Source organism: Podarcis gaigeae (genome assembly GCF_964106915.1).
Source record: "Podarcis gaigeae genome assembly, chromosome: 2".
In the NCBI taxonomy this organism is placed as follows: domain Eukaryota; kingdom Metazoa; phylum Chordata; class Lepidosauria; order Squamata; family Lacertidae; genus Podarcis; species Podarcis gaigeae.
Window position 1 is genome coordinate 122,973,982 of NC_139679.1, and position 10,532 is coordinate 122,984,513.

Consider the following 10,532-nt stretch of genomic DNA (forward strand, 5'->3'; position numbering starts at 1 on the left):
AACAATGTGGATTATATGAAGCATCTGATGATGTCGTCAGAAACAGGCAAGAAGAAAGCAGGAAATCAAAGAAAACCAGACAGGCATGAGAGGAAACAGTCAAAGAATGGGCAGAAGAAATCCTCTACTTCTCAGGGTGCGGATGACAGAAACAGAACAAAAATGAGTCCAGTGTATATTAAAACACTCAGACACAACCCCGACTAAAGAGAAACTGAAGGACTACGCAGAATTGGCAAAATTGACACATAAAGTACGGGACAAGGACAACTGTGACTTTAAAGATGAATGGGAACCTTTTACAAAGTACTTAAAGAAACAACAAAGTGAATCGGACTCCTTGGCAGGTTTTGAATAAGCACTCACAAACTTTTTGTTGACAATAACCAGTCAGATAAATTAAGGATTCATACAATTCTGTAACATGCATTTGTAGAGAAATCAGAGACTGGAGCTGAGGGAAGTTGGGGGGGAGGGGAAGGTGGGTCATTTTATGGGGGGGGAGGGGGAAGTGGGGGGAAATCAAGGATGATATGTTTGAAGATAGTATGTTTTGTTTAAATTCTTAATAAAAATATTTTAAAAAACACACATTTAGACACATCAGAATTAAATAGTCATTGCAGAATCCACACAGGGGAGAAACCATATAAATGCACGGAGTGTGGAAGAAGCTTCAGTGTGAGTGAGGCAGGTTTTAATAGAGTCACTGGAACATTGAGTTCTAGTGGACCTCCTTGCAGAAGAAATTCCCTAACACTGGAGCCACTGCAGAGGAGACCCTACACCAAAGCCTTGTTAATTTCACAAAAGGAATAACGTCTTGGAACCATCCTAGATAAAGATTTGGCCTTATCAGAAGCTATGGTTCTAGTCTAGATATCAGTGGGGACAGAACTGGTCTCCATTTCTAGTTCCTATTGTCAGATGTTTGCATCATTAGATGTTCTTTTGTATTCAGTTCAGGTCTGAATACAATAATGTAGCATTTGGGAATGAAGATGCAGCCCAGGAGCCCAGCACTGGAAGCCAAGATAGAGAAGATCTGCACAGCCACCATGTATTTCCCCTTGGTGCTCAGGTAGGTGGGCACAAAGGACACCCAAACACTGCAGAAGACCAGCATGCTGAAGGTGATCAGCTTGGCCTCATTGAAGGCCCCAGGCAGATTCCTGGCAAAAAAAGCTACTGTGAAGCTGATGGCAGCCAGGAAGCCCATGTAGCCAAGGGCAATGTAAAACATGGCAACAGACCCTTCGTTGCACTGCAGGGTGATCTCTCCAGGCTGGGAGTGCATGTCAGAATCTGGGAATGGTGGAAACATTCCAAGCCAGATGGTGCAGATGAGAAGTTGGACAGTGGAACAGGAAATGACAATGGAGTTGGCCAAACTCTTCCCCAGCCATCTCCTCACCCTGTTCCCTGGCTTTGTGGCCAGGAAAGCCAAGACCACTGTGATGGTTTTGGCCAACACGGAAGAGACGGCAACTGAGAAGATGACACTGAAGGCAGATTGTCGGAGAAGGCAGGTCATCTTCCTTGGCCGCCCAATGAACAGGAAGGAGGACAAAAAGGAAAACAGGAGGGAGACAAGAAGGATGTAGGAGAGGTCCCTGTTGTTTGCTTTGACTATGGGAGTGTCTAGGAATTTATTGAAGATTCCTAACACAATCCCTGTGGTTAAGGACAAGAACAGAGTGAAGGAGGTCAGGAGGGTTCCCAAAGACTCTTCATAGGACAGGAAGGTGATAATCTTAGGGACACATTGATCTTGATCTTTGTTTGGATGCTGATCTTCTGGACATTTGGTGCAGTGGTCTGCATCTGGAAAGAAAAGCAGTGAGTTCAGCATCATTCATATATCACTATTATCTCTGTTCTGTATTACATTCTATTATGTTAAGAAGTCCTATATGCAACAGGAGAAGGAGTGAGAAGATGTGATAAGCCATTTAGTGTCCAGTAGGAGTTAGAATAATAGATTCATATAACTGTAGAGTTGGAATGCAATGCAGGAACCACAGCTAAAGAACCTCTGGCAGATAGCCATCCAACCTCACTTCAACAGGCAGAAGGAGGCATCCCGACCCCATCAGTTTGCACATACGATACGATACAATAATCTTTATTGTCATTGTCCCATACAGAACAACGAAATTGAAAAATCTGCATAAGACATTCAAAAACCAACAAGCCAGCTATCCCAGCTATCCCAGCCTGGTTAGCCCCTAAAAACTCTGATACCCCATTATTAAATACAATATACTCCCGTACAGACTCCTTACAATGTGTTTAAAACCAAAATCGCATTGGGGTAGAAACTGTTTCTAAGGAACACTGGCACTGACATATAAATTCCTTTTCTTTGCCTGCTCCAAGGTCTGCCCTCTTACCTTCCAGAGCAGAGATTGTCCTTTTCATGCACCGTGAGCAACTGTAGCAGCAAAAGGGTTGGCCTTCATGAATTACCTTGGTGTATCCCTGGCGACAGCTTTCGCTGCACCTTGAATGAGGCGGGGTCTGTTCATAAAAGGAAGGAAGTGGGTGGAGAAAGTGAACAGAGAAAAGTTTTTATCTTATAACAATAGAACTTGGGCAATTTAAAATTTAAAATTTAAAATATTTAAAATTTAAAATATTTAAAATTTAAAATATTTAAAATTTAAAATATTTAAAATTTAAAATTTAAAATTTAAAATTTAGAATTTAAAATTTAAAATTTAAAATTTTTAAAATTTAAAACAAATCAGAAACTGGGATGGCTTCTGTAAATCCAGGACTGTCCCTGGGAAATAGGGACACTATTGTGTCTGTCATTGTCCCCTTCACTTGTTGGCTTTGAGTTTCTAGTAAAAAAAGAAAGAAAATTAAGTAGGTCTCACCTGGTTGCACCACCCAGGCCACACAATGGCATCTGGATCTATAGCAAACGTTATTGTTGAGGGGCTGTGCCTCTCTGCACTCCCAACCTTCACTTTCTCAATTGATTTATTGGGGAGCACTAACACGTTCACAACATCGAAGGCAGCTGCCAGGTGTCCGTTCTCATCCAAGTGCAGCCCGTCTACGGAAGTATTGTCAAAGTGGAAGTTTCTCAGGAAAGGGTGAAGCTATTATGGCAAAGAAAACAGCAGCATTTAGAAATGGAAGTCGGATATTGCAAACCTGCCTTGTTGGACCTCCAAAATTTCTGAGCATAGATAAGCAAGCATGTTCTGGAGCAGCGTTCCCCAAACTTGGGTCTCCAGCAGCTTTTGGACTACAATGCCCATCATCCATAACCACTGGTCCTGCTAGCTAGGGATGGTGGGTGTTGTAGTCCAACAACAGCTGGAGACCCAAGTTTGGGAAACACTGTCCTAGAATATGAACAGCCCAGCATCCTGTTCTCCCATTGGCCAAACCAAGCCTGTCGGAAACCCACAAACAGTGTGAAGTAATGCGGTCCACTGCCACTGCTCAGCTTCTCTGGACCGTAGCAGAGTGTAGGCACACCATGTGCTTTGTGTTTGAGCATGCAGGAAAAGAGAGTCTGTACACAGCTTCTTCACTAATCTAAGAAGCTTTATTATGTACAGAAGCAATAAATCAGAAACTCCAGAGACGGCATCTTGTCTCCCGTCTCAGTCAAAACCGAAAGGAGACTGAACACAAAGAACAGATTCCCAGATGAGGGAAACCACTCCCCAGTGGGCAGGACGCTTACTCTGAGCTGTTTATGTTAATTTGTGGCGAACATATCAGACAACACAGCGATTCTTCAAACAGCTCTTGTTTATTCACAAGCCAGGACAGAACTGAACTGAAGGGTTCAGTCAGCCTGCTTATATAGAGCTCCAGTACAACGTTACTGTAACAACTTTCTAAAACTATCCAATCACTGAACGTCACTTTCGATCCCTTATTTGCATAACTATCTACAGTATCCCCCTGCTGGCCCAGGGTGAGAACTTCAGTACATAACAGTTTAACCCTGTAAGCTCTGATTCTCCTCACAAACAGGACCGGAACGCACCTGCAATGCTCTCCGCAGCAGGTATTTAGGAGCAGAACAGGGTCATCGTGGCTTAGTAGCCATTGATAGGCTTCTCTGTGGACTTGTCTGTTTTTCTTTTGAAGCCATTCCAATTGGTGGCCATCACTGCCTTCTGTGGGAGTGAGTTCCATAGATTAACTGTTTCCTGCTTGGCCTCTTCCAACTCTATGATTCTATGATTCTAACTATTTGTTGCATGAAGGAGTGCTTTCTTTTGTCTGTCCTGACTCTCCCAGTGTGGCCATGGCCCTTGCCATCACACAGAGAAGGGCAGAGTGTACTGGCGAGAACTCTTTGGTCCAGCCAAGCATCCAAGGGGTAGGCTTTGGAACGCAGTGCCGCAGACAGCAATGGAGGCTGGTAAGTTAGGGCAAATGGGGCTCCAGCCCACCAAGCTTCGGCCAGGCTCCCTGCCCACCTCCTTACTTTTAACCATTCCAATGGCTGGCATTGCCTGTCAGCTTCCTCCTCTTTGGGATGTTGCATTCGTAGAACTCATCAAGGAAGAGGATGAGGATGAAACATTCATTTGACTATGCCTGTAATTTACCCCCCCCTGCCTCCTGCCCTATGAGGTCCAATGACCACAGCTAAGGAGGAAATGACAGCAGCCACGAAATTAAAAGACACCTGCTTCTTGGGAGAAAAGCAATGACAAACCTAGACAGCATCTTAAAAAGTAGAGACATCACTTTGCCAACAAAGGTCCATCTAGTAAAAGCTATGGTTTTCCCAGGGGACGCGGGTGGCGCTGTGGATAAAACCTCCGTGCCTAGGACTTGCTTATCGTATGGTCAGCGGTTCGAATCCCCACGGTGGGGTTAGCTCCCGTCGTTCGGTCCCAGCTCCTGCCCACCTAGCAGTTCGAAAGCACCCTTAAGTGCAAGTAGATAAATAGGTACTGCTTTATAGCGGGAAGGTAAATGGCGTCTCTGTGTGCTGTGCTGGTGCTGGCTCGCCAGAGCAACTTCGTCACGCTGACCATGTGACCCGGAAGTGTCTTCGGACAGTGCTGGCTCCCGGCCTCTTGAGCGAGATGAGCGCACAACCCTAGAATCTGTCAAGACTGGCCCGTATGGGCAGGGGTACCTTTACCTTTACCTTTATGGTTTTCCCAGTAGTGATGTATGGAAGTGAGAGCTGGACCATAAAGAAGGCTGATTGCCGAAGGATTGATGCTTTTGAATTCTGGTGCTGGAGGAGACTCTTGAGAGTCCCATGGACTGCAAGAAGATCAAACCTCTCCATTCTGAAGGAAATCAGCCCTGAGTGCTCACTGGACGGACAGATCCTGAAGCTGAGGCTCCAAGACTTTGGCCACCTCATGAGAAGAGAAGACTCCCTGGAAAAGACCCTGATGTTGGGAAAGATGGAGGGCACAAGGAGAAGGGGACGACAGAGGACGAGATGGTTGGATAGTGTTCTCGAAACTACCAGCATGATGAGTTTGACCAAACTGCGGGAGGCAGTGGAAGACAGGAGTGCCTGGCATGCTCTGGTCCATGGGGTCACGAAGAGTCAGATATGACTAAACGACTAAATAACAACAACAAAGGAGGAAATGATGCTCATTGGACGAACTTTGGACACTCACTTTGTGATCAAAGCTGAATTTATCAAATTTGCACGTTCCAAAACAATAAGAGAACCGGAGCAGAGCCAGCCTTCCAAATCTACACTAAGCCCAATTTCGCAATGCGGTTCTTCCAACCAAACAACATTCACGAACATTTGTATATTAGGGGGAAATGTGTCATATCCATGAAAATAGCATACAGCATGTTGTTTTAGGAGCACTTGCTTCCAAATATGTGTACATTAATCAAAACCGCATACCAAAAAAATGTGTTGATTAGAAGGAATTCACACTAAATTGCTGAAGAATTTTCATGAGGTTTTCATGAGCAACAACAACAACTGTTGCCCTTCCTCTTCTGGGAAAGAAAAAAAAACTTAAACACGTAGCAGAACTCCCCCAAAAATAGACCAGAGGCAATTGTACTTAATTCAGCAGAGCTTTTACTTGCTACTGAAGGCAAATGAGCATAATGGTCACAAATCCAGTACATTCAGGACTGGCACAGTCCATAAAAATCCGGTTGCAGCACTTACAAAAACTTATAAACTTATAACAAGACTAAACCTTAACACGAAGGGTACAATGTACAGAACATCACACCAGGAGGAAGAGAGACAGAAAGGGAAAGCTTTCTGTTTAGGGAAGCTTTTAATGTTTAACAGGTTATTGTATTTTAATATTCTGTTGAAAGCCACCCAGAGTGGCTGGGGAGGCCCAGCCAGATGGGTGGGGTATAAATAAATTATTATTATTATTATTATTATTATTATTATTATTATTATTATTATACCCAGGCTCCTTCTGGCCCATATTTATAGTCAACATGACCTTAATTGGAAGAGATAAGAAAACCAGTTCAAGCCAGCTATACTCAGATTCTCTGAAGGTAGAACCCAAACAATCACGAAGCTTCTTTCATACAGAGAAGCTTCCAGAAGCTTCCAGAAACCTCTTGAATGAATTAGAATAGGAAAGATCACTACACACCAGATCAATACTTTCTGCACAAAGAAATGCAAACTGACAATAACAACAACGTTTTTATTATTTGCACCCTGCCCATCTGTCTGAGTTGTCCCAGCCACTCTGCGCAGTTTCCAGCATATACAAAAACATAAAACATTAAACATTGAAAACCCTATAGAAAACCCTATATAGCTGCTAAATGTTGCTAAAGAAAGGCAGACAACTTAACTTGTGATAAACACAAATGGAAGAAGAAGAAGTGGAGGAGGAGGAGGAAGAGGAGGAAGAGGACGAGTAGTAGTTTGGATTTGACATCCCGCTTTATCACTACCCGAAGGAGTCTCAAAGCGGCTGACATTTTCCTTTCCCTTCCTCCCCCACAACAAACACTCTGTGAGGTGTGTGGGGCTGAGAGACTTCAGAGAAATGTGACTAGCCCAAGGTCACCCAGCAGCTGCATGTGGACGAGCGGAGACGCGAACCCGGTTCCCCAGATTATGAGACTACCGCTCTTCACCACTGCACCACACTGGCTCTCATAGACTCAAGGTATTAAATGAACTGGCAATAATATTAGCAGTGAAGGAGAAAAGAATACCTGCCATGGCTGTACCCTTTGGAAGACCAAGTCACTTCTACCTCCCCTCACCATCTGCCGGGATCTGGATGCAAATGTAGCCCTTAAGGCAAGCACCAGAGCCCGGACCAAACTGTAAATCATGTAGCTGTCCAGGGTCAAGCTGTCTCCATCAACCTCCTGATAAATGCTCTCCTTCTTCTCGACACATCTCATTTGACCTCTCGCCGTCAACGCATGCTTCAAATGAAAGCAACGAAATCCTTTCTTATCGAACCGCGGTTTGACGTTTTCATACCTCGTCCCCTTTTTGAACTGCATTAGGAAGGCCAATGAAGTGTGGATGTTTTGCATATCAAACATGCGGTAAAGAGCACTCAGGTTGATGTCCTCCAAAGCCGTCATGACCCAAACTTTACCTGCTGTGGGCTGCTTGCTCCTCACAGCCCGGAATATGACGTAAGCTAAACCGAAAACAGATTGAGAGTCCCCAGAGAAAATGGCGACGTTGACTTGCCTTTGCACGAGGAAAGCAATCATGGGGGAAATATTTCTGTACAAAACGAGTGCTGGGATTTTTTCTGAGAAGGCCACGCAGATCCCTTCCCTCACCAGCACTTCTGTCAAAGTCCTCATGAGCCTCTCTCCGTTGTCATTTTCTGGAACGACGAGGCCAACCCAGCTCCACCCAAAATGCTGCAGAAGTTTGGCAATGCCCAAGTATTTGGTCTCAGCACTTGGGACCATCCTGTAGACAAAAGGGAGCTGAGATTTGTCTTTCAGAGCAGGAGAAACAAAATCGTAACTGACCTGTGGAGAAAAGGAAGGTTTTGAATCTCAGGATAAAGCCGAGGTGTGTGCAAACCTAAAATATCACAACCAGCTATTGAAATGGCTGTTGTCATTTATTGTGTGTGTGTGTGATTTTGCAATCAAAATCCTAGACTATGCATTAAGATCTACTTCACATGTGGTTATACTTTTTAAAAAAGCAACCTTAGCAATACAAAGAAATACAGGATGTCAGTACATAATCTGCTCAATCCGTTCTGGAAGTCCATTCGACTTCCAAAACGTTTGCAAACCAAGGTGTGGCTTCTGATTGGATGATTGGCCCCAGAAACAATGGCAGCAGCCAAAATGGAAGTACGGCTTCCGAAAAACGTTCTCAAACCGGAACACTTACTTCCGGTTTTGCTGTGTTTGGGAGCTGATTTGTTTGTCAACTAAGCCGTTCAGGAACCAAGGTATCAGTGTACCAGCCACACTTCCCATTTCCTACCTGTGGGGTTTTGTAGATGCTCAACATATTTGAAATCTGGCCAGAGATTTCAGAGTCAGCCCCTTCGAGGACAGCCAAGAGGTTATTCCGCCTTCCGCAGCAGTAGTTTGGGATGTTTGCTTGCCCAGTAGAGAGAAGGTCTATTGTAGCATCATAAGTCGTCCTTGCATCAAAGTAGTTTTCGTAGATGTTGTAGCCCAGAGTGACGTTGAGCAGGAGCCCAGGATCCCTGCTGACTCTCTGAGTGGCAAATATGAAGGGCAGGAGCTGCCTGAACTGCACATTTGATAACCTGCAACAAAATTTGTGTCCCACGTTTAACGACCATCCAGCTAGATGAATACCCACAGCATTCAGCCTGGCTCTGACTGTTAACTGTCTCTCACTTTGCTGGGGTTTGAAGCTCATTCTGTCTGTGACATCATACACTGATGTGACATTGTGACATCATACACTGATGTCAAAATGATACATCTGCATTCATCCATAGTAACATCACTGGCCAATAAACTCCAGCAACTAGGTCACCAGCAGCCTGGCTCTCCAGCAAACTTAATGTTTTAGTCCATAGCCTGAGCATGAAGAAGAATATGTAGATCATCAGGAGGGTTGGGCTGAGTGTTCACCAATGTGCGGATGATACACAGCTCTACCTCTCTTTTAAGTCAGAACCAGTGAAGGGGGTAAATTTCCTGTGTGAGTATCTGGAGGCGGCTGGAGGATGAATGGTGGCTAATGGGTTGAGGTTGAATCCTGACAATCCTGTTTTGGAGGGACAGGAGGTGGGCTGGTATGGAGGACTCCCTGGTCCTGAACAGGATAACGGTGCCCCTGAAGGACCAGATGTGCAGCCTGGGAGTCATTCTGGACTCACAGTTACTCATGGAGGCGCAGGTCAATTCTGATCTGGTACACAGGTTGAGACCCTACCTGCCTGCAGACTGTCTTGCCAGAGTAGTGCATGCTCTAGTTATCTCCCACTTGGACTACTGCAATGCACTCTACATGGAGCTACCTTTGAAGGTGACCTGGCAACTACAACTAATCCAGAATGTGGCAGCTAGACTGGTGACTGGGAGCGGCCGCAGAGACCACATAACACATAAGACCTACATTGGCTCCCAGTACGTTTCTGGGCAAAATTCAAAGTGTTGATGCTGATCTTTAAAGCCCTAAATGGCCTTGGCCCAGCATACCTGAAGGAGTGTCTCCACCCCCATCGTCCAGCCCGGACACTGAGGTCCAGCTCCGAGGGCCTTCTGGAGGATCCCTCACTGCGAGAAGTGAAGTTACAGGGAACCAGGCAGAGGGCCTTCTCGGTGGTGGCGCCCACCCTGTGGAATACCCTCCCATCAGATGTCAAGGAAATAAACAACTACCTAAATTTTAGAAGACATCTGAAGGAAGGGAAGCTTTTAATATTTGATGAATTATTGTATTTTAATATTTTGCTGGAAGCCACCTAGAGTGGCTGGGGATGTTGGAATCTATTGTTTACATGCAGCTTTGCAAGTTAGCAATTAGTGTCTTCACAGCCTGGGAAGACAGAGCATGAAAGGAATCTGCCTAGAGATAAGGAGACCCATCAACAGCTCTGTGATTGGCTGAGGTCCCTCAGATAGGCAGCATGACATATGACACTGCTTGTTAGAATGGTTAGTGTTGGTGAGCATTGAGTTGGTTAGTGTTGAGGAGTTGCTGAGAGTGAAGAAGTAGTAACTTGTAGATAGACTTGTATGTTTACTGCTGTATATAATAAACTACAAGAATCAAGCTGCTAGTCGTCAGCTTTGTTCCTGATCGTCGTCCTGCCTGGGAAATCTCAAGAGTTGCCTAAGAAACGCTGCAGTACTCTGCTATACTCTGCTAAGCTGTGCAACAGGCAAAAGGACTTCAAAAGTTCACCAGGGCAAACCCAGCCAGCTGGGAGGGGTATAAATCATATATCATCATCATCATCATCATTATTCAATGACAACACCAGTCAGTGAAGCAACATTTATTGTATGCCATATGAGTTTGATTGATCGCTTGAGTTTACTTCTGCATTGCTATTTTTCTAGAAAAAGAGGTGTCATTAGTCACCATCAAC

At 44.8% G+C, this 10,532-nt stretch overlaps 1 protein-coding gene across 1 annotated transcript; it reads right to left on the reverse strand.

Moving 5' to 3' along the window:
* Nucleotides 1-502: 502 nt before the first annotated feature.
* On the reverse strand, nucleotides 503-8,882 carry LOC310837290 (vomeronasal type-2 receptor 26-like). Its single transcript, XM_083723607.1, has 5 exons — nucleotides 8,441-8,882; nucleotides 7,180-7,968; nucleotides 2,883-3,110; nucleotides 2,394-2,520; nucleotides 503-1,824 (listed from the first exon to the last, which is right to left on the reverse strand). Exons 1-5 carry the CDS (start codon nucleotides 8,846-8,848, stop codon nucleotides 911-913), a joined length of 2,466 nt encoding a protein of 821 aa, XP_083579733.1. The 5' UTR covers nucleotides 8,849-8,882; the 3' UTR covers nucleotides 503-910.
* Between the last annotated feature and the right edge of the window lie 1,650 nt (nucleotides 8,883-10,532).

Excerpts from the sequence above, each read along its gene's own strand:
- LOC310837290 (XM_083723607.1), bottom strand. The coding sequence starts at position 8,848 with ATGAGCTTCAAACCCCAGCAAAGTGAGAGACAGTTAACAGTCAGAGCC. Across the intron at positions 2,521-2,882 it reads GGCCTGGGTGGTGCAACCAG|ACCCCGCCTCATTCAAGGTG; the intron begins GTGAGACCTACT and ends TTTTATGAACAG. Across the intron at positions 1,825-2,393 it reads GACAATCTCTGCTCTGGAAG|ATGCAGACCACTGCACCAAA; the intron begins GTAAGAGGGCAG and ends TTTTCTTTCCAG.